The sequence below is a fragment of the Chiloscyllium punctatum genome, chromosome 23 (assembly GCF_047496795.1).
Source record: "Chiloscyllium punctatum isolate Juve2018m chromosome 23, sChiPun1.3, whole genome shotgun sequence".
In the NCBI taxonomy this organism is placed as follows: domain Eukaryota; kingdom Metazoa; phylum Chordata; class Chondrichthyes; order Orectolobiformes; family Hemiscylliidae; genus Chiloscyllium; species Chiloscyllium punctatum.
This window is the reverse complement of record NC_092761.1, coordinates 68379377-68404482: the sequence shown is the minus strand read 5'-3', so window position 1 is coordinate 68404482 and position 25106 is coordinate 68379377. Positions and strand designations below refer to the sequence as shown.

General features: G+C 39.8%; 1 protein-coding gene across 1 annotated transcript in view; it reads right to left on the bottom strand.

The window, feature by feature from the left end:
- Nucleotides 1-287: 287 nt before the first annotated feature.
- LOC140494123 (beta-galactosidase-1-like protein 2) overlaps nucleotides 288-25106 on the bottom strand; it is an 88034-nt gene continuing 63215 nt past the window's right edge. Inside the window, exons 12-19 of the mRNA XM_072593138.1 lie at nucleotides 24174-24280; nucleotides 21793-21939; nucleotides 18623-18694; nucleotides 16855-16933; nucleotides 13238-13325; nucleotides 8276-8387; nucleotides 1980-2096; nucleotides 288-913 (exon numbers count right to left, since the gene is read on the bottom strand). Coding sequence (XP_072449239.1) covers nucleotides 830-913; nucleotides 1980-2096; nucleotides 8276-8387; nucleotides 13238-13325; nucleotides 16855-16933; nucleotides 18623-18694; nucleotides 21793-21939; nucleotides 24174-24280 — 806 coding nt within the window. The 3' untranslated portion in view covers nucleotides 288-829. The remainder of the gene's footprint in view (nucleotides 914-1979; nucleotides 2097-8275; nucleotides 8388-13237; nucleotides 13326-16854; nucleotides 16934-18622; nucleotides 18695-21792; nucleotides 21940-24173; nucleotides 24281-25106) is intronic.

Genomic DNA, 25106 nt, shown 5'->3' with positions numbered 1-25106 from the left:
ATCATTTACTGCATCTGCTGCACCCGATGAACTCCGACTTCTCCAGTTTCCTCATTTCCCCTCCCCCCACCTTGTCTCAGTCCCAACCCTCGAACTCAGCACCACCTCCCTAACCTGCAATCTTCTTCCTGACCTCTCCGCCCCCACCCTCACTCCAGCCTATCACCCTCACCTTAGCACCCTCACCTTAACCTCCTTCCACCTATTGCACTTCCAACGCCCCTCCCCCAAGTCCCTCCTCCCTACCTTTTATCTTAGCCTGCTTGGCACACTTTCCTCATTCCTGAAGAAGGGCTCATGCCCGAAACGTCGATTCTCCTGCTCCTTGGATGCCGCTGCGCTTTTCCAGCAACACATTTTCAGCGCGTATTTAAATATGATATCTAATGAGAATTTTTTGAAAACAAATGAAATGAATTTCAGTGAGATTATAAAAACTAATTTTGCACATTTCAGTCCCAAAATGGATTAATAACACGGATTACATAAAACACACCTATTTGCAATTCTTCTGACCCCTAATTCAGCAAAGCTGCAACACAATTACTTCAAACATATTAACCACTTTGCTAAAACAGTGGGAAAGGAGATTTCAAACACTGTGTCAAGCATTTCTAAACTTCTAATCAGCGTAATTTTAGTACTTAAAACCTTTATACAATTCTGTAATAGATCAATCCAAGTGATACTCGCGTTATTCTGGTACTTTTCAATGAAGACTTTATTCCAAAACTTGAATGTGGTGCTGATCAGACATGGTACAAATGAATGCTCTCTTCCACCAAAAAGCTAATGAGAAGTAGTCAAGAAAAGTTCTCTGTTCTCATCTTCAGACATGTTGAGCTGGCCCCAAGTCAGGTTTGTTTAAAAACTCAACTGTTCTTCCAGCTTTGCTCTCTTCAAAAATTACAATCTAATTTAAAAAGGGAAAGATGTCAAATCATAATTACAAATGAAAAAGGTAGGGGGACTCTGGTAGAAATTTACAGTATAATAGTAACATAGAAAAACATAAAACTGTTACTTTTTAACAAAATGCTGCCATGGGATGCTGTGCATTCCAGAGCTGCCTTGATGATTTAACAGTGCCAGTGACAGAAGAAAGGAGGATCAGTTTATATCCCAGAGGAATGTATTTAAGTTGCACCTAGCCATTGACCACACACCACCCTCCCCAAAAAAATACAAACCAACATCTGCAGCTCTTCCATGAGCTAATAACTAGTCTGCTCACAGTCATAAAATGCTGTGCTTGGGCTAAATTGATGTATTGTGTAACCCCCCCCCCAAGTAGAAAAAAGTACTATCTTTTGATGCTGATGTGAAAATTAACACTTCAGACAATAGAATACCACACAAGTATCAGCCTAAATGATGAATTTTGATCATCGGTGAGGGCTTAAACCTTAAACCTGGGCATCTAACTCAAAAGGTGACAGCAGTTATGGTGCAGTCAACTCCAAACTTTCCTATTGTCAGAGATCATCGTTTAAAGTCAACATTGGGTTTGTTCAAGATTAACACGGATTATTATTTATCACCTGCTGTCACTAATCACTGCATTTTTCATTCACAAATAAGTTGACTTGTTTTTGTTGTCAAAAATAATCCTACAGGGAAAGGTATGAAACGATGTTAGAAAATGAAGTAAGGAAGATAGAATGCTGAGAGGAGAGCCTCATTCAAAACACTAGCGTGGAACCGAATTTTGGATTTTTATTTTTAAAATTCTTACGTCGAAATTTTGCTTCATTGCACAGAGACGAAAGTTCAGGGTTCTTTGGAACAGCTTCCCCCATCATTTCTGCTCTAATATTGAAGAAGGAAATATGGAAGCCCAGTTAACTATACTGTCAGAACTACTGCACAAAGGGTAAATTTGATCCAAAAAAAAGTTTCTTGTGACCGTTGCAACTGTTACCAATGGAGAGGAATGAAAATGTAATGGATTCCAATGGCTGGATATTCTGGCTTCTTACCTCATTACTGCCATGCTGTAGCCAAGGGGCTGGTAAGTATAGCGTCTGTTGTGGCCCTATTTCCCAATAACGGCCTAAATTCATTCCATTCACAAAAACCACTCCTTTTGTCCAGCCCTGAAAGTTACAAGAAGAAAATAAAATAACTTGATTGAAAAGAAAATCAGTTCTGAACAAGGGTTGCTGGTCCTGAAACATTAACTCTGCAACCTCTCCACACACACTGCCAGACCTGCTGATTTTTTATTTCCAGCATACGCAGTCCTTTGGTTTTTTTTTGAGTGGTACTTGATTGTAAATGTTTCACAAGAATACGCAATAGGCAAAAGGAGTACAGAGTGTTGATGAGCTGGCTGGAAATACAATTGCTGATCCTAAATATCATTGAAGAGAGTACTGGAATGGTTAGAATCCCAAAAAAAAATTAACTTGGCCCTCCAAGTCCCACATCCCTGCCTTTTCCCCATGTCCTTACATTTTTCTCCATTCACATGAAGTTCCCAATTCCCATTGGGAAGCCACAATTAGTCTGCTCCAACTGCTAGCCAGCAACTCCAGATTGGAATGACTCGGAGTAAAACAGGTATTACCTCACTGTGCCTTTTGTTATTTGGTCAATCACCTTAAATCAGCATTTTCTGGTTCCCAAACCATTTGACAGTGGGAAAATTTCTCTCCATCTCTCATCCAGGCTTGATTATGAATAGCTATCTCAAAACTTCTCTCAACTTCCCCTTTTCTAAGGAGAACCTTGTCTGAAAATAGCAACTAAAGTCCCTCATCTCCAGAACCACTTGCTGAAAAGCACTGGAGAGGTTGTAGAAAAGATTTACATCTTTCTTGAAGTGTGGTGTCAAGATTAGACACTATATTCCAGTTGAGGATGAATCACTGTTTCACTTGGGTTTATCATAACTTTCTTACTTCCTACCCTATTCCTCAATTTATACAGTAGAATTATAATTATTCTCCACCCATAATGCCCTCCTTCATTCTATCTAAAAAAAATGCCTCAAATTGAAATTCTCCACATTAAACTACATTTACCACATCTCTGTCTAACCCACTAACCTATTTATCTAGTCTTGTTCACTTCCTTCTGTAGTTTACCACTATCCTCCTTCCAGTCCACAACACTTGCAATTTTTGTGCCATGTGAACATGTTATAAAGATGTTCTATCTTTCTTTGAAGTGGTTTTTCAATGCACCTTTGTTTACTTGAGTATTACTTGAAGCTTAAGAGGTGTTAAGAGAATTAAACTTTCCAAGTCATTATGAGTGTCTCTGCTTGAGGGATAATTTTATGAACATTTCAAAGATTTGCTCATGTTATTGTAGGGTTCATTGGTTCTGTACCCAGTGGAACCTGGAAGAACTCTTCAAATATTAGAACACTGTACATTTAATTTTTGAAATTGTTCAGTCACCCACACATGTTCTGGAGAACACACAAAATCAATTTCTGCTGTAGAGAACAGGTTCCAAGGTGTGAACATTTCCACAATGCTGTTCAGTTCACTTCAATGGCCATTTACATTTTCAGATCAAAGCCCTATCATTAATCACTGAATTAACACAAACAAATCACATATCATTTCAGTATAAAATGCAAGTCTGATATCACTTAATACTTTACTGTCAAAAGGTTCCCAACTCCAGATTAGTCATTTTCACTAATTTACAACTCATTGGGGAATCGCCCAGCACATCTTATGCAAAACCCAGTCAAATACCATCAAAATTGCGGAGAGGTTTTAAATGCAGACAAGGTTTCCAGAATGCAGGCTTACTCTTCATATTCTTATAGTGGAGTTATAAAATATCTCAAGGTAGAAATTGAAGTAGGTATCACAGAAACAGATCATGTCTCTTGTCTTTAAAACTGACAAAAGTTAAAATGTTTTTTCCTAAATATTCTTCTCACAGCAAGGTTTCTCACTGATTTTAGTAGCATCAGCAAATGTAGCTACACTGTTTCTTCACCCAGTTAATTAATGTGGATTGTAAATAGTTAAGGCACTAGTAATGATCCCTGGGGAATCTCACTATAGTGTGCCAAACTGAAATAAACTCATTTATCATAGACACACTGTTTACTATTAGTCAATGCTCTAACATTTTACCTCTAACATTTGAATTCTTACCTTGTGTCATAAACTGTAATGTGACACTTTAGTGACCACCTTTGGAAATCACTATATGGACTGGTTTTCCTTTACAGGTTTGGTGGTTACAATTTGCCAAATACTTTGTTTTCCTGCTGGTGTTGCTTGATTGCAATATGATTTTTTAAAATCCTTGCTCATGAATTTTGCCATTTTTCCAATCATAAACATCCAACTGAAGCAGGCCCATAATTTCCTGCTTCTAGACCCCTTCCTTTCTTGAATCGAGGTATCAGGTTTGTGGTTTTCCAATCCACTGGTAGCTTTTAAGAAGGGGAATTTTGAATGGTTATACCCATATCAACCACTTATTTTAAGACCCAGGATGCAGGGAATTAGCTCCAGGGCACTTGTTAGTCTTCCACAGAAATATTATTAAGCAACATCTGGCACTTGTAGAAATATCAAAACAGATGAAGAGAAGATAAAAGATTGCTCAAAGCATTAGCTTTAAAGGACCATAACAGAAGGAAGAGGGGAATTTAAACTGACTGGCAACTGTTTGGATTCTACTCAGGCACAATACATATCTCACTCCAACTATGTACTGCTCAGAACAGGGCTAGAAACTGTCAAAGTGACTCATTCACAAATCAGCAAGGAACCACCAGTTCTAACGACAAACAGAAAGAAAGAAATAATGTTAAAAGGTAGGCGGTTTTCAAATTTAAAAACTCTAGGGACTTTGGAATTACTAGCCACCTTAAACGAACCTCTGCTCTAATTGGGCAATCTATTTTGAAGATACATGCAAGAATTGGCAAATAAAACATAAATTTCAAGAGATTTTGAACTTCAACGTGGAAACAAAAAGGAGTAAGTCTGCCTACCAAATTGAAAGTCTTAGATGAATAGTCCTGCTTATTATGTGCTTTGTATGTCAGTAATGACCTGCGTACTACCTTCGTGCCAAGAAGCTTTAACCACTTTCATTTGACCTGTTTTCAGAAACTTCAGAAGATCAAATGGCAGGACCAAACCACAAGCCACAGGTGCTCATTTGAACGGATACGCCAAACCACCAAACCATTGTGAAAGTCACAACTAAGTTGGGCTAATTTTACATTCAGAATGCTTAACCCTCATGTATCAAAGTGAATCTTCTATGGATAGCTCGCCTGGGGTGTGCTCTCATGGCAGTCAAAAGAAGCACTCACCAAAAGGACACCAGGAAGTCTTTATTTAGGAGGTTTGATGTGGGCTATAAGCCCTGTGAGAAGCCTGTCCAGGTTCACTGGGCAAGGTGATCCAATGTGTAGATGGTGGTAGTGCAGTTGATGTAGTTTATATGGATTTCAGCAAAGCTTTTGACATAGTCCCAAATGAGAGACTGATAAAGAAGGTAAAAGCACATGGGGTCTGGGGTAACTTGGCAAGACTGACAAAAAATTGACTTAGTGGTAGGAGACAGAGGTGGTAGTAGAAAGATGTTTGAGAGAATGGAAGCCAGTATGCACTGATACCTCAGGGATCAGTGCTCATACCCTCATTGTTTGTGCTATATATAACTGATTTGGATGAGAACAGTATGGGGGAAGGTGGGAAGTGAATGATAAGTAAGTTTGCTGATGACAAAGATTAGCCAGATGGTCAATACTGAGGAAAGTTTCAGGTTCCAAGAAGATATGGATGGGTTGGTCAAATGGACAGGTAAGTGGTAGATGGAATTTAACCCTGAGAAGTGATGGATGCACTTTGGATAAAGCAACAAGATAAGGGAATAATCAATGAATGATAGTACACTAGGATGCTCAGAAGAACAGAGAGATCTTGGGTTGTTTGTCCATACATCCCTGAAGGCAGCAGGAGAGATTAATAAGGTGCTTAAGGCAGCATACAGGAAACGTGCCTTTATCCATAATGGCACAGATTATAGAGTAGTGAGGTTATATTGGAACTATACAAAACCTTTGTTTGACTGCAGCTGGAGTAGTGTGTGCAGTTATGGCTGCAACACTGTAGGAAGTATTGTAAAGGAGATTCACCGGGATGTTATCTGGATGGAGCATTTTAACTAGAAAGAAAAGCTGGATAGGTTCAGGTTACTATCTTTTGAACAGAGAAAGCTGAGGGTCATTTGATTGAGCTATATACCATTATGAGGGTCATGGGCAGGGTGGATAGCAATCAGCTGTTCCCCTTAATTCAAGGGCCACTAATATACTCAACCTAATCCAGGTCAAACAAATTTACTTGATTGACACTTCACCTAACAACTTCAATTTTCATTCTCTCCACCACTGATACACAATGTCAGCAGTTTGTACCATTTACAAGATGCACTGCAACAACTCACCATGGCTCCTGAAGCAGCAGCTTCCCAACCCAGGACCTCTACCATTTAGAATGACAAAGATAGAAGATGCAAGTGAACGTTGCCATCTGCAAGCTCTTCTCCAAACCGTAGACCATGCCAACTTCCTTTACTATTGCTAGGTCAAAATCTTTGAACTCCCTAACTGCACTCAAAGAGTCCCTACACTCAAAGAGCTGCAGTGGTTGAAGGAAACTCATTATCATCTTCCTTTGGGCAATGAATGCTGACCTAGCCAGTGATGCCCATATCTCATGATGAACAAATAAACAAAAAATGCATTAAAAACATTTAACAATTAATTTGATTGAGTACTTCACTTAAGTACTGGCTCTTTTGGATTACCATTCCTCTTACATCATGGAATCATTTAACAATGAACAGAGGCAGATTATACCCATTTTTAGAAAGTTGTCTAACTGCAGGAAAAGGAGGAACTCTAAGAGTAACCCGATTTGCAATTAACTTGCATTTCTTTTTAGAATTAGGGTAGGTTCTGCCAGGTCTGTGGACTTTCCATCTGGGTTTCCTGTATCTGTTCTGCCCTGGCTCATTCAACAGTAACAAGGTCAAGAAACACAAAATAGCTCTACATTTTCTTAAAACTCAATCTAATGTTTATTGTTTAAAAAAAGAACTAAACAATGAATGGCAACATAAACATGGCCCAATGAATTTAATCTCACGAAATGGATAGGACTGATCTAAACTGATGCCATGCCTCAGTCTGTCTCTGTTTTCCCTCAATACTGTGTCACGTCTCAGCTCTTGGTCAAACTGCAAGGAGAATGAATAGAGTCTGAATCAATACATTCTCTGGTCTCAATTGTGTTTAAGAAATTGCCGTAATTAAGAGTAAAGGGGAAATAAAGAGCAGATTTGACAACATTTTGAAAATTCAAAGAGAACTGTCAGCATCATAGCAGGAATAACAATTAATAAACAGTGATCTGTTCAGTTAGAACACAGGCACATTCTAAAACTTAAACTGCCACAGAATGAATCTTCAGTTGTGTCAGATTTTCAATCACAGATGAAATGTTTCAAAATTCTAAAAAAAATTCCTTTAAAAAAATTGTTTACAAACAGTAGCATCATATTTTCTTGCCATGTTGGGTTGAATTTGACCTTTTGTAGTTCTATAATCTGTTGTTTCATTTTCTCTTCCAACTGCTTTATTGAAGAAGTCTTGCATTAAGGATGCAAGTTATACATTTTGTTTTACACAAGTTATACATACCAACAATCAGCAAACCTAATGTCATTTATGAAATACCCTGCAAGGACTGTAACAAACACTATATTGGACAGACAGACAGACAGAAAAGTAGCTACCAGGATACACAGACACCAACTAGCCACCAAAAGATATGTCCCACTATCAATAGTATCCTTACAAACATACAAAGGTGGACACCACTTTGACTGGGACAACATACCCACCATATGACAGGCTAAACAGAGACATGAACAGGAATTCCTAGAGGCCTGGCATTCAAACAGGAACTCCATCAATAAACACATCGACTTGGACTCCATTTACCAACTTCTGAGAAAAAGAACAGAAATGATATTACACACCACAACAGACCGAGACACATAAATAGAAAGTAGGACAGAACACCAGTGCTTCATCAGAGGCTCAGTGATGATGTTACCTAACATAGTGATGAAACATCTGAAACAAACCTGCCAGCTCAGCAAGCAAACTTACAATATGAACCTCATCCCGAGCTACAAATCTTCTCAAAAATCGCAAGTATTTTATTTCAAATATCCCTACCCACAAACAGGACGTGGAAATTATTTTCCTCACCTTAAGTTTAATGAAGGTATCATAAGGCAACGAATCCACGTACAGTACACCGTAGAAAAAGGCAGGTAACGTCGGATTTTCAGGAACAGAATTCAACTGGATAGCTGAGAAACTTCAACCGAAAAGAGACAAAGAAAAAGTTGGCAGTATTATTCCTAATAAACAATATTCAACTTAACAGACGATACCACCTTCATTCATTGAAGGGATACTTGAGTCAAACAGCAAGTGCAAGGTTAAAATGTTTCTCAGGCACTAAGCTTACAAAGTTTAGAAACAATGAACCAACTTATTTGTGGATATGAATCACATGGTATGCCCAGTGACAGTATCACAGATGCATCGCCTGATAGCATCCTGCCGGGCAACTAGTGCTTTTCATTTGCCTTGATCCTGCAAGTCTGTTCTGGACAGACGCCTCAGGGCTAACTTTCACTTCTACAATAAAAAAAATCCATTTCACTCAGATGAAGTGTCCCTGCCTGCCAAGCTGATCTTTTATGCAAAAGATATTCTCTCCTTCTGTGACAGGGGTAAGTGGACATTGTTATAACAAATGCCCCCAGCAATGGTATCCGCTGCTTCTTAATTAGATTACATATTGATGGTATTCCTGCATCATTGTTGAGACATCCTAAATTTCAGTCCTTAATGGTATCAGACGTGTGTAGCACTTCGATTGTAACACAATTAGAATTGTGTATAAACTACTTTAAAAGTCTGTACTGCTGAAGAAGTCTCCTGGTTTACCAATGTAAAATAAATGCTGCTTGACAAATGAATGAAAGACACAGCGTTGAGTGGTGGTTAAAAATACTTCAGAAATATTTCTTCAGTGTGGTATTATTGTATAGAACAACACTGGCAAACGAATGGTGGATAAACTGGACCCAGTTATTCTATGATGCTTTACTTGCAAGAATACGACAATTGGTCTCTCTGGTTTACCGTCCAAGAAAAGCTGCTAAACTTTCCACTCCTGAGTGGAACACTTAGCAGCTTTTCTTGGTTCCTAAACCAGAGATAGATACTGAAGGCCAGTTGCAGAGTCTGTTTTTGGAAGTGTGTACATGTACACGTATGCCCATACAGACAAATGGAGACTACACAAGAACAGAAACAGACCCAGCTCTAAAACACTGCTCTGTCAATTAGTCTAAGCTCAACACAAAAAAGCAGAAGAGATACCACAGAGAAGCAGTGTCCATAATCCAGAGAGGAAGTGATGGACAACAAAAAAGGCTTGGCATAAGTATGAAGACATACATTTTATATTACATAGACTAGAATCTTTCAATAAAGTGAAGGCGGCATTTGGTCAGAGCATTGAGTATTGGAGTTGGGAAGTCATGCTGTGGATGTACAGGACATTAGGCTACGTTTGGAATATTGTGTGTAATTTAGGTCTCCTTCCTATAGGAAGGATGTTGTGAAACTTGAACAGATTCAGAAAAGATTTACAAGGATGCTGCCAGGATTGGAGGATTTGGGCAATAGGGAGAGGCCAAATATTCATATGGGCCAAATGCTGACAAATGGGACTAGATTCATTTAGAATATCTGGTTGGCACAGACGAGTTGGACCGAAGGGTCTGTTTCCGTGCTGTACGTCTCTGACTCTAAACCAACCATTATTTCTGTGGGACCATTGTTGATGAGGCACTAATGCATAATCAGCCTGAATTCAATTCACAATGAGGGTGGCACAATGGTAGCATGCACTTAGATTGGCACGGGTTTCTTGTGTGTGAAGTTAAGAAATGGGTTCAAACTAGGCCAAGTCACAGCAGTATTATTTGAGGTGAGTGCATTTGGTGTTTCCAATGGACAACTAAAGTAGGAAATTCAAATTTCTCCTATGGTTCATCACAAAATCTATCCAAGATTGAGGAGCAACCTGTAAACAGTAATCTAAGCTCCGCATACAATGAACAGTTGGAAAACTATGAAAACTTTCTTCGTCTGGTCTTTGTTATCATCTCAACTACTGGTTCTATTCACTAAGTGTTTTAACCATTTGTAATTTAGGATGGAGTTCAGGAAGCTTCAAGTGATTTAAAATAAAAACAAAGCAAGTGCCATAGTACCTTAACATACTTATGTAATTACCCTTGAATACATTTTTTGATTCATTCATAGGATGTGGGTATGGCTGATTTATTGTTTCGTATTTATTGCTCATCCCCAGTTGCAATTGTGAAGGTGATAGTGAGCTGCCTCTTGATCTGCTATAGGCAGGTAACAATGCTGTTAGGGAGGGAATTCCAGGATTTTGACCCAGCAATGCTGAATGAAGGAGATATATTTCCAAATCAAAATGGAGTGTGGTTTGGAGGGTAAATTGAGGAGGCAGCTCATGTATCTGTAGAGTCCCACGTTTTATGTATTTGCCCGAATCCATCTGGATGGCACTGCACTTGGAAGGTACTGTCCAAGGGAAATTCTGCAGTAAATGCATGTAGATGGTACATATGACTGCTACTGAACATTTGTGGTGGAAATAATGGATGTTTGCGGATGTGGTGCCAATCATGTGGGCTGCTTTCTCCTGGATAGTGTTAAGCTTCTGGAGCTGCACTTGTCCAAGCGAGTGGGGAGTACTCCATCACAGTTCTGACCTGTGCCTTGTAAGTAGTGGACAAGGAAGAAAAGCAAAATACTGCAGATGCTGAAAATCTGAAAATTAAAAAAAAAAAGGGTGTTGGGGAAACTCAGTAGGGCTGGCAGCATCTATGAAGACAAAACACAATTACCTAGGATATTTCCTCGAGAAAATCTAGAACTAGGCGTCACTGTTTAAAAATCACAGTTGCCTGTTTAAGTCAGTGATTCCTGAAGAAGGGCTTATGCCCGAAACATCGATTCTCCTGCTCCTTTGATGCTGCCTGACCTGCTGCGCTTTCCTAGCAACACATTTTTCAGCTAAGTCAGTGATGAGGCAAATATTTTACTCAGAGGATCCAGAGTCCTTGGAGTTCTCTCCCTGAAGGAGGCAACGGATGCAGTCGTTAAATAGTTTTTTTTAAATGGAGAGATAGATAATGAACTTGTTAAGCAAGAGGTAGAAAGATTATCAGGTAGACAGGAATGCAGATTGGAGATTGAATTCAGATTAGACATGATCTTATTGAACAGCGGAGCAAGCTGGGGACGTGAATGGCCTTCTTCTGCTTTGTATGCTTGCATGTAAGCCTTAAATGACAAGTTCTGAATCTTGAACCTTCAATGGAGATTCATTTATTTCCATGCATCTGCATCTCATTTTCATATCAGCTTGTACTATTAACATTGCACTTGGAATTCTCCTCTTCCCCCAGCAAGAAAGTTGGCAATGCAAACACATAACAGGTAAAACAGGGGAGGTACCTGACAACTCATCTCCTTCGAACTGTTCAAAACTGGCCTCAAAACATGAACTCTATTTCCTCTCCAAAGATGCTGACAGATCTGCTCAGTTTCTCTAGCACTTTGCTTGTAGGTACCGGATAGGCTCTGGGGAGTCAGGGAGATTTTGTGAACTGTACTTACATGACTGCAAGTTCTGGTCAATGGTAACCTCTCCGCACCCCCCACCAGAACACTAAGAATGTTGAATTAAGCAAAGGTAATGTCATTGAATGTCAAATAACAATGGTAAATCTTTTTATATGAGATGCTCATTGCTTAGCACTTGTGTGGTGCAAATGTTACTTGCCACTTGTCAGCCGAAATGTATACATTGTCCTGGTTTTGCTGTATTTGAGCATATACTGCTTCTGTATTTGAGCCGTGTTGAATGGTATAGAACATTCCATTAATGAACATCACCACTTTCATCCTTATGATGGAGAGAGAGTCATTTATGAAGCTGCTGAAGGTGTTTGGGCCAAGGATATTACCCTGAGGAACTCCTGCAGAGATGTACTTGAGTTGCGAGGACTAACCTGAAATGACCACGACCAGATTCCTTTGTTTCTGGTATGACTCCAACCAGTGCAGAGTCTTCCTCCTGATTCTCACTGACTCTGGTTTATGTAGGGCTCCACAGTCAATTGCAGCCCTAATGTTAAGGGCAATCACTCTCCCTCCACCTGTGGAATTCAGCTCTTCCGCAACCTTCCATTACTTTACTGATGATCATGAGTAGATTGATTGGCTGAAACTGACCAAGTTGGATTTGCCCTGCTGTTGTGGATAAAATACCCCTGGGTAATCTTCTACCCTGTCAGTTAGATGACAGTGTCGTACCTGTTCGGGAACAATTTGGCCATGGTCGCACAAGTCCTGCAGCACATCTTCAGAACTATTGCTCAGGACCCACAATTGTTTCAGTATCCCTTGGAACTGCACTACTTGTCAAAGCAGGATAAATGGCTACAGAAAGCAGGCAGGAGAGTGGAGTTGAGACCAGAATATGATCAATCATGATCATGTTAAATAGATGAAGTAGGCTCGAAGGGCTGAACTGCCTACTCCTAAATCCCATATTCCTATATTATGGTAAAAGTTTATAAAGTACCAGAATACAATGTCTTAATGGCAGTATGAGTTAATGTATCAATGAGTAGCTGTGTAAGTGGGTTGAGCAACCGTGGCAGGGGTTTGGGGGAAAGAGAGATGGGGGGTGATGATGGAGCCAACTGTTTAATGCAGAGAGGTAGGGTGATATTCTTGAGTTGGGGGCCAGTTGCATCGAGAGTTAGAACTGGTTTTAATCAAACAACTTTTCCAGGCAAGCCCTCTGAAATCTGTGACGTTAACTCAGACTTTGTTGGAGGCCTCTGGATGCAGAGTGATTGTCCACTGGGAAATTACTATGCAGCCATTGCATTGGGACTTCTAATGGCTCTGACTATTCACTCCAGAAGATCTGAGGTAATATGTGCAAAGAATAATTATTACAAGTAGTGTTGAAAATATACAAGTCAAGGGTTACACAATATAACAAATCACTGAAAGCATGGTAAACTCCTAATATTTTACCTTTCAATAAAATTTGTTTTCATCTCTAAGGGGTAGATTGTAAAGTCCTTCAAAGGTTCCTTATTCAGAAAGACATCACCTATGAGACCTGAAAAATCAAAGGAAACAACAAGTTTTTTTTTAAACACAATCACCAGTTTTTATGAGGTGTACTCACTTTGAACTGGGATATTAGTAATCTAGTCACAGGAGAACACAAGGAGTCTTGAAAGAAATTATGGACATCATGAAGTGATTCTCCGGTGTTTTTTTTCCTTCACTTTAGTCAAATCATCTCTGCATAATCACTCAGTAAACATGTTATGACACAGCTCCATGGTAGGAGAAACCTGAACTGAGACTTATTGGCTAAGAGGTAGGGAGACTACACTGTGTCACAATGGTTTATTACTTTAGTGAATTATAAATAATGGAAATATCTTCAGGTGACTATGGTTCAGAGCAAAAGCCACTGAACAACTTGCATAAGGAATCTGGAACAGACAAAAACGTCACAAGGTCTTTTCAGAAGTGTACTCAATAAAAATGAATAGTCAGAAGTGGGTACTGCAGATGCTGGAGATTAGAATTAAGATTAGAGTGGTGCTGGAAAATCCCAGCAGGTCAGGCAGCATCCAAGGAGCAGGAAAATCGACATTTCGGGCAAAAGCCCTTCATCAGACTCCTGAGAAGGGCATTTGCCCGAAACGTCGATTTTCCTGCTCCTCGGATGCTGCCTGACCTACTGTGCTTTTCTAGCACCACTTTAATCTTGACTCAATAAAAATGAATGTCAACTTAGTGGAGATATTGAGAGAGGTCACTAGAAGCTTGGACAAAATGTTGGGATTTTAAAGGAGGATATTCAAGGAGAAGGTTGATTTGGCTGAAAGGAGGGGTTGCAGGAGTGGAGCACAGGAGGTTGGCAGCGAAGAAACATGAAGTTCTCAGGGGGCTGCAGAGTTAGATGATGATAAAGTTAGAGGTGAAGTTTAAATTGGAGACCTTGGGGCAGCAGGAGACAATACAGGTGTGTTTGAGGTTACATGATTTGGTACATTAGGGTAGTGAAATTTTAATAAACTGAAATCTATGGCAACATGAAGAATGACTAGAAGAACATAGGAAAAGTTGAGATCAGAGGTGAAAAAGAAATCCCATCAGCTATAACTAGATGAAATGAAAATAATGGTATGAAAAATTATCAGGGGTATTAAGGAATGTAAAGTTAAGGTTAAAATCGGATTGGCCATTGTTCTATTGAATTCCAGAGCATTTTTGTAAATATTTTTCCAATTAATTGGAGAAGTAGGAGAAGTATCACAGCATGGATTTGTTAAGAGAAAGTCATGACTGAGTATTGCCGGAGATTTCTGAAAATGTGTCAGAGAGTGTTGACAAGGGCAATGCGGTTGATGTGGTACACACAGACTTCCAGAAGACAATGCCACACAATAGACCTGTCAGAAAAGTTACAGTTTATGGAATCAAACAGGGAGAGATGTTTAGTAAGTATTTTTTGGGCTGGATGGTGACTCAATTTTTACATGATCTGGAGAAGCATTTAGATCTTGGTAAACTGGTTGATAGATTGATTAATTAATTGATTCATTGTGTCACATGTACTGAGATGCAGTGAAAAATATTGTTTTGTATGCTATTCAGGCAGATTATGCCTTACAAAGTGCACCAGAGGGGAGTAGAACAGACTGCAGAATTCAGCATTACAGCTACAGAGAAGGCGCAGAGAGAGAGAGAGAGAGAGAGAGAGAGAGAGAGAGAGAGAGAGAGAGATCAGACTTAACATTTATGAGTTTCATTCAAAAGTCGGATAACAATGCAGAAGAAGCTATTCTTGAATCTATTCGTACGTGTATTCAAACCTTTATATTTTCTGCCCGACGAAAGAGAGTATAACCAGAAGGGGATGGGTCTTCAATCACATTGGTTGCTTTCCTGAGGTCGCAGGAAGTATAGAAGTCAAAGGATGGAAGGCTGGTATGTGTAATACACTGGGCTATGTTCACAAGTCTCTAGTTTCTTGTGGTCTTGGAAACAGCAGTTGCCACACCACAATGTGGTGCATCTATATAGGAAGCTTTCTATGGTGCACTTATAAAACGGATGAGCGTTCTTGTGGACATGCGAAATTCCTTAGCCTCCTGAGGAAGCAGAGATGTTGTTGTGCTTCCATGACCATTGCGTTGACATGGGCGACCAGGGCAGATTGTGGTGATCATCACTTCCATGAACTTGACCCTCTTGATCACCTCTACTCCAGCACCACTGATGCAGACAAGGGGTTGCCCTCCACTCTGCTTCCTGAAGTCAATGACCAGCTGCTTTGTCTTGCTGACATTGATGGAGAGATTGTTGTCTTTACACCACGCCACTGGCACTCTTTCCTGTATTCTGTCTCATCACTGTTAAGATCTGACCTACAATAGTGGTATTCTGCATTTACAAGTTTTCTGAGTTGGGGTGGAATTTGCCACATGGTTGTGACTGTATAAGGAGTATAGTAGGGGCTGAGTATGCGGTGTTACGGGGCACTTGTGTCGAGGATTACAGTGGAGGAGATGTTGTTGCAATCTTGCTGATTGCAGTCTATGGGTCAGGAAGTCAAGAATCCAGTTACAGAGTAGACAGCTGCGACACAGGTCTCAGAGTTTAAGAGATAAGTTTGTTTGGAATTATGGTGTTGAAGGTGGGAAAATTTCAAAATGTGGAGACGACAAAATCTGGAAGCATTGCCACCTGTGAAGGCGGCACCATAAAACTCCACAAGGACAAGTCAGTGGAATGGGCAAGTAGGTGACATGGCAGATGAAGTTCAATGTAGAGAATGAGAGATGGTACAGTTTCGTACAAAGACAATGGAATGCCAGTATTAAACAAAGGATGTTATTAAAAAGTATATGTAGTAGCAGTGACACCTGGGTATACATATGGATAAATTATTAAAAAGGTAACAGGACAGGGAGATAAAGCATAATGCTTTAAACATTCTACACTCTATTAATACAGGCAGAGACTACAAGAGGAAGGAGGTTATACTAAAAAGTTATAAGAGACACCAGTTAGACCTTTGTTGGTGTATTGCACACAGTTGAGTGCCACATTTTAGGAAGCATGTGAATGCATTGGACAGTGTGCAGAAGAAGTTTATTAAAAATGTATCAGGGATGAGAAACTTCAATTATAAAGAAAGATTGAAGTTGGAAGGTTTGGAGGAGATTGGATTGAGTTTTTGAATATCATGAAAGGCCTGGACAGAGTAGATAGGAAGAAACTGCTCCCACTTAAAGGGATCAAAAACTAGGGCACAGAATTAAAGCACTTTGCAAAATGTTAGCTATGAAAATCTTACAGTGAGTAATTAGAAGATGGAATGCACTGCCTGGCAGCGTGGTGGAGGCAGGTTCAACTTAAGCATTCAATTTATTATGAGACAATTATTTAAACAGAGATGACATGCAGGGTCACTGGAAAAGACAGCAATAAGTTAAAATGCTCAGAGCTGGTGCAGACACAACTGGCCGAATGGCCTTCATCTGCAACATACAAACTCTGAGTGGAAATCCCTCATTATTCACGCAGGAGGACAAACCACATTGTTAGTAATCTGACAGAATCACCTTTTCGCTGATCATCAAGTTTGTTTCCATAGTTGACTCTACCACGATTTTCCACCAAAAGGCTCAAATTTCGCTTTCCCTGCAAGAAACAAACAATCAATGCAAGGCAGCAAAGAATGTCATCACCAAATAATTTTAATCAGAACATCTTGAGGTAGCGTATACCCTTTTAAGCGATATTGCAAATTCACACTGCCATGGATTTAGTAATTTAATGATTTAAAAAGACAGACAATACAAAAGATTGCATAACCATTAATACAGAAATCTTACTTATTAATAAAACAAAAATAGAATACTAACATAATACAGAGGAACCTCAATTAACCGAAGGACACGGGCGGGCAGTATTTTGTTTGGTTAAATCAAATTCTGGATAATCTAATGCCGGATAACATACTTGAGCTGAGCATTGGGATTGTGCGATCTTGCTGGATATTCGAATAATTGAATGCCGGATAATTAAGGTTCCTCTGTCAACCCCGTGGGACATCCTACAATAATGTCACTGTGTTGGAGAGTCCAGTGTATCGCAGGTGAGAACGGCACTATACAATATTTTAACAGTGAATTTTAATGAATTATACCAAGAAGTGATGGAAGATTGTAGGTTTTATGTTGTCCGTTAACTATGCGTAGTCAGGTTATGTGGGCCTTCACCAGAATTATCATCCAATGAATAACGCAGCCCTAACTGACATTTTTAGAGCAACTGAACTCCATGTTGAGTGCAGTGTTGGGCACTGCCTCTGATCTACACTTTAATTGAACGCCCATGGAAATGTTCTTGCAGATACCACTAGAAGTCAGCTACCATAATTAGTTCCAATTCCTTTGCACAGAGGTTCTACAACCAAGTTGTACATTTACTGTCTTCCTAGGCATGACAAAACCACCTCAACCTACATTTCCAGTGCTATTTTAAATCAGAAGATTATGGATTCAACCCTCTCCCTTAGAGTCCAGCTCATTATTCAAACTAACCCCACAGTGAGCAGGTGGCTCCGACTTTGGATGGGAGTTTAAAGTCTGTTCAGGCGAATGCACAAGATTCAGTGGCTATTCAAAAAATGAGCAAGGATTTCTCCTGGTGTATGGTCTAACATTTATCCTTCATTGAACACTTCGATAAACAGGTTAATTGGTCTTCAGTTCTTAGAATTCTTAGAGTGTGGAAACAGGCCCTTCAGCCAACAGGTCCACACCAAACCTCTGAAGAGTATCCCACCCAAACCCAACCCCCATTACTCTACATTTTACCCCTGATTAATGCACCTAATCTACACATTCCTGAGCACCATGGGTAACTTAACAGGGCCAATCCACATAACCTGAACATCTTTGGATTGTGGACGAAACCCATGCAGACACGGGGAGAATGTGCAACGCTACACAGAAAGCTGTCTGAGTCTGGAATCAAACCTGGGCCCCTGGCGCTGTGAGGCAGCAATGCTAACCACTGAGCCACCATGCCATGGTTCTCATTTGCCATATGCATTTCAAAATAGATACTGTCTTTGTCTACAGAACAAAACAAGTTGTTAGTGGAGAAACAATTTTGAATATCATGGGGAGATAAATGGCACGATATAACTTGTAGTTCTTTCTCGCTTATTTTCCTTCATTATAATCACTGTCTTTGTGAAGCCATCAATAACTAAAGCCCAAATATCTACTGCAACCTTCATGAAGAGCAACATTGATAACTAATTATTTGTTCAATTAATGAGAGACAAATTTTGGAGATTTGATATCGAATGGCACCTACCGCAGCAACTGAGATAGCCAATTCCACATTATTGTAATCTAGGAATCCAACTGACTGGCCATCAACAAAGATCTGAAACGGCAGAAAAAAAAACTCATCACACAAAGTACAAGAGCTATGAGAGACCAACAGGCTGTGCAGGAGTCAGCACACAACAGTGTGAGAAACAACCTTAAGCAAGAATAACACCATGAATGCCTATTGCTTATTGCATTTACATATCACCGATGGCTGTGGTTTCTCACTCCACCTCCCTTATAAAATGCCTCACTTCGTATATCGTTAGCTCTTTTCAACCAAACATGGTCAACATAAAGCTCTGCACGGTATTAAAGGATTATTTAGGATACATAGCAAGGAAATTTGGCCTTCCCTATTCCCTTGACTGTGGGCAGTAAAACAGACAAGTGTGTTGATGCAGGTGAAAAATACTTCACTGCCCCAGTCCCACAAGCAGACTGCAAAAGCAATGATCCAACAATTTTATCCCCTTTCACCTCCCTAAAGCTGTCCGATTCCCAACTTCCTGAGCACTGGGAAACCCATCCTCTGGACAGAAACTCTGATTCCTATCTCACTCCTTTTCTCCCCTCCACAAAGGTGCAGATTTAAAAGTCTGTAAAAACGGATTTAAAAACTGAACAATAAACTAAGTTATTCTTCTAAGCTTTTTCTAATTTATGGATGCTGAAGTTTAGAATTGAGCAATCAATTTGAGAGAGATCATCATTGTTTCAGTCCTGGCTGTATCAGCATTCACAGAAGTTTACAGCACAGATGGAAGTTGTTCCTCTCACGGTTTCTGGGACAGCTCCTTACCAAAACAATCGTTACAAATCTCACCTTGTTGCTTCCTCCTCAAACCATTATAAAGAAAACTGACTGCCACTGTCCAGACACACAAAAAAGATCATGGCCACTTGGTGAATGCATATTAGAGAGCGCTGTGAGACTGCACCCAGGTGCAAGTCTCCATCTGCAGATACATTCAAAGCCTGACTGCAAGGAACATACAAAAAACACTTTCACCTCAAATTCTTCACCTTAAAGCCTCCATTAATCGGTGAGCCAATTTTAGGGGAAGAAGAAACCGTCAACTCAGTTTAACAGCCACAGTGCCTTTCAACAGACATTTTCTATAGCTGCAATTCTGAAACTAAATTGCGACATCAACAAATGTCACTGCTTCAGAATGTCTGCAATAGTGATATGAGATATGTCTGTATTCTTAATTAATAAAATCCTTGTTTGTGCATTTATTGTTCATTCTTAATTGCCCAGAGGGCAGTTAAGCGTCAATCACATTGCTGTGGGTCTGGAGTTAGACTTAGGCCAGACCAGGCACGTTTCTAAAATCGTCAGAGAATCCCTACAGTGTGGAAGTACGCTGTTCAGCCCGTCCAAGCTGCACTGACCAACCCAGACGCAGAAATTCCAATCAGGGTCAGTGACTCTATGCCCAATTAAATTAAGTAGTACATGTATCTTTAGAGGATTTCCGTGTTAGAAATTCCTGAACATTGGGCTCCCATTACAAACCTATCCAGGAATCAGTCAATCCAGCTGCATAGAAGACCATTTTAGAATCCACACCTACATCTATACAACTGAGTGCTATATTCTGCATTTTACATGTCCAGCAGACACTTTCAAAACAATTATAGTGCAACATATTCCCCATCATTTGTGCCATAGCAACATAGTGTGCAAAATACAGTCATCCCTCCATATCAGTGAGGGTCCCATTCCTGAGAAGCCAGAGAAATTCACAAATGCAGAGCTCATTTAAGAAGAGGTTAAAAATCACAGATATATCGCAAAGTTGATTTTTGTCACTTTTTTGGGCACATCTAGGCAAACTTAGAATTTGCGATTCTGCAGATACTGAGAATTTACTGCATGTTTCAGGTGCCAGTTACGGGCATTAAATTGTGTGCAGTCTATTTCCTGACTCAATATGACGTATAATTATTAACCTGAAGTTGGAAAGCTTTTAAATTTAAGATTTGGCAACATTTTCCATTTTCAACATCAGACAGTTATCAAAATATTGTTGAATCAGCTAATGCTAACTCTGTTTAAAATTACCCACTCATCTCTCAGAGATTATATTGTGCCTGGACTTGGAGCCTCACCAGTGCTAGCTGTGTCCCTTAGAGGAAATTAGAGAGACATCTTCTCAGAAAAGGAGAAGAATTACATGCACATTTTTCTCAGAACATCTGCTTCCATATTTCAGGAATATAAAAGGTCCCAAAAAAACAAGATTTTATGAAAGACGAGTGTGTAAAATAAGTGAGGTGGATAGCATGGTGTTGGGTTGGGCTGGATTCAGCAGGACCAGGGTTGGAAAGTGATGTTTGGGGGTGGAGTGGGGTGGGGTGGGGATGGTTGATCAGCAATGGATCGGGGGTTCAGTTTAATAGTGACAAAGGACTTACAGATAATCCGCTACCCTTTCCTGGGTAGCTATAATTTTGAGAGTCAAAACCTTTCAAAATCTCCAACTGTAATGGAATAGTTTGCATGGCTCCAGATGCAGCGGACTTGCCCACTATTCAAATTTTCCAGGGGCAGCAGAGTGGCCCAGTGGTTAGCACTGCTGCCTCACAGCGACAGGGACCTTGGGTGACTGTCTGTGTAGAGTTTGTACATTCTCTCCATGTCTGGATGGGTTTCCTCCGGGTGCTCTGGTTTCCTCCCACAGTCCAAAGATGTGCAAGTTAGGTGGATTGGCCATGTTAGATTGCTCATAGTGTTAGGTGCATTAGTCAGAGGTAAATGTATGGAAACGAGTCTGGGTCGGTTACTCTTCGGAGGGTCGGTGTGGACTTGTTAGGCCAAAGGACCTGTTTCCACACTGTAGGGAATCTAATCAAATCAAATCCCATGCAATCAACTGCACTGGGGATTCTGCAGGATCCCAATGTGCAACTCTGGTCCATGCTGCTTTGACATGTACCTGGTCACTGAAATATTAGAATATTCCCCAAGCTCCTCCAGTACAGTGATACCTTGATAAATGCACAATTTGTATCACAGGGAAGATTATTCCTCTTCCATCCAACTTTCCAGTGACTGATACTAAGCACTGAAATGTGTACCTTCCTTGGAACATAAATCCCATTTTAACCAATGAGCACCAATGGTGAGAAAGACTGCTAGCTTACCTGTGCTCTGTCCCGTACATTCTGGCCAGAATGAAGTAATCCTCCACTGTTTATTACTGTGTTATATAACGTATACCCATAGGCTTGTCCACTGCCATTGTTGATTGGAAGGTTTTCCATATTAATCGGTCTTTCACTTTGAATTGGCTACAAAAGTTGAAAAGTGTTACTTCTGAAACATTAAACACTTGAGCATTGTTCACCTTCCACCAGTCAACCCTGAGAGCAATTGACAAAGTCTTGTAGCATCACCCCCCAAATTCATGACCTCTACGTCTAGAAGGTCAAGGACAGCAGATACAAAGGAACACACCGAATGTATTTTCTTCTCCAAACCACACACCATCCTGACTTGGAACTTCATTGCCGTTCCTTTACTGTCATTAAGTCAAAAATCCTGAAACTCCCTTCCTAACAGCACTGTGGGTCTACCTACACCAGACTGACAGTTCAAGAAGGTGGTTCACCATTCCTTTCTCCAAAGGTGAGTGGGGGGTTAACAATAAATACAGATCCAGCCAGCGACACCGACATCCCATGAACAAATTAAAAGATATCCATAAATACACCCATAAGCACATTGATTTAACATTTGAAAGCCTTCAGTGGAATAAGAATTAAGAAACTTTGATTTTTACTTTTAGACCTTGAATCATAGAATCACTACAGCATGAAAGCCAGCCAATTGGCCCAACAATTCCACACCAACCATCCAGAGAGTAACCCACTCAGACCTACCGCATCCCTGTAACCCTGCATTTCCCAGGGCGAATCCACCTAGCCTGAACATTCCCTGACACTATGGGCAATGTCACATGGCCAATCCACTTAATCTGCATCTTTGGACTGTGGGAGGAAACTGGAGCACCCGATGCAAACCCAATTATAATCTGAGGATGGATTCGAACCAAAGTCCCTGGCGTTGAGGTAGCAGTGCTAGCCACTGAGCCATCGTGTCATCCTGTTGAAGAGTCTCTTGTATTAACATTCAGAGATCATACAACATGCAGAAACATAGACTGCATGTTTCACTTCCACCAGATCTAATGACCATCTCGCTATCATCTTCACAAGGACAATTTGGAATGGGCAACAATTGCTGGCCTTGCCAGCATTGATTTGATGCCGTAAAATAATTAAAAGCATGAAAATTTAAAGTATGACTCATGACACATGGTTGATTACTGCTGTGCCGCGAAGCAATCTACAACAAAACTAATACGAGTACTCAAAAGACTTAAACACATTTTTAAAATCAGCAAGTTTCCCCAGACAGATAAATCAACAATGGAATGTGCAGGTTAGAGATAAGTTGCTGATTTCAGAGGGAACATTACAAATCAATAAAACTGATAAGCTTATTATGTCCTGATGACTTCAAATCTCAAGTGTGAAACTCACACACAGAAAAAAAACTTGCAGTTTTATATATTATTTTTCTTCATTTTTTATTTTCTTTTTTGCAGGTGTAAACTTGCAGTTTTTTTAAACATTAGTTCACTTCAATGTAATTGGTTCAACAATATATTTATTCAATTGATTCAATCCATTCAAGCAACCATTGCAGCTTTTAAACTTCCAGGATAGAACCAATTTGGGCAATTACTTATTGGCCAGGGGTGGAAGAAATGTTACTCTACAGCATAGGAAATTAAAATTGATTCTGCACTGGAGAATTAAGCTATTCTACAGAAAAAATGTTTCCATTTTAAATGTTCTTTAAAACAATGCATTTATTACAAAAGAACTTTCAGACGTCAAGGTCTGAGGCTTACATGATTTCATTTTTAACAAGTAAAGCCCCTTGTGAGAATGGAATTGGGAGACGGCAGTATGTGAAACTCCTCTCTCATTTACTTTCCAGGAACCCTTTCTCAGCTGACACAGAGACAACAAGTACAACTGGACTAATGCTTTGCAAGCAGCTCCTGGGCAGCTGGTGAGAATATACAGAGATTACTTGTCTTCAAATAGTTTGGTAGACTTATTAGGAGAAAATTTAGTCTCTGCCTGGCTCATGCTTTTGAAGAAACTAATGATAATGTGATTTGTTTTGATAGAACTTCTGATTACTTACTAAAGGTGTGAATTTTTTAAAAATGTGAACCAACATAACATACAGGAATGGAGTGTGAGTGGCTCATTGAGCTCCCACAATGAAAATTCTAACCTATTATTATGTTGGGGGGGGGGGGGGGGGGAAAGATGTTTCTAATACATTCCACTGGGTAGCGCTCATTACATTAGAAGTGTGTAAACAATGATCAAGATTGTTATGTCCAAACCTGTTAATAGCAAATTCTAAACTGCACTGGCATTACTCATCAACAATGGTATCTTTCAAAGCAATTTGTACAAAGTCAGAGACACTAAAATTATACCTTTTCCAATTGATTTAATGCATCCCACAAAGGAATGTATTCTTTTACGCGAATGGTGGTGTATCTTGCTTTATACATTTGAGCAGGTTGTTCAGGCAACTTCTGACCTGCAACAAAGTGGAAAACAAATCAACCGAAGTCATTACACTGTATGAATTAATATCAATTAAAAACATTTTGGAGTGGCTGAAGAATGGGATTTGGAAAAAGAGCTTATGAAATGACAGAATGGGTACAACACAGCAGGAGGCCATTTGGTCTGTCGAGTCAATATACCAACTCTGTGCAACAGCAAATAAGTTTGGCTTTCAACTTTCCAAACTGTAGTTTGAAATGATTATTTCATTTTGCAGTCACACTGATGTCATAAGAACAGATATTAAATCACCCTTCCACAATTTAAAATTCTAATATTGCACATTCAGCTGTAACATCACCACAGCAACGTTTCCACCATCAGCTATAGCAAAGATCAATGGCAGAGTAAAGATCTTCCTACATTTTGCCTTAGATTGAAATATTCCCTCTCCTTGCAACCTTTCTCATTTAAACCACCTAGCAGACCTGCCCGACCTATCAGCATGCCTCCATTGATAAATTATAGCCATTTGATGCATTGAATGTGACAGCAGATATTAAAGTCCCACCAATCTGATCAGGATTCGCAGAGCTTCCAGGCAGCTGATGAAACCTGTTTTAATGGGCCATATGTTCAATTTAAGATACATGAACAGAAATGGACCCCTCGATAAAAATTTCCATACTTTCAGAAAGCAGGTACTGAAATGTTTACACTTTCTACCTAAATCATTCAAATAACGTTTTACTCATGCAATACAAAAAGAGGGGCGTTTAAACAGGTATAGTACTGTGAGCCGGAGGATCGAAGGACAATTACACTCCATTCAATGTCCAATCCTAGACTGTTGGATA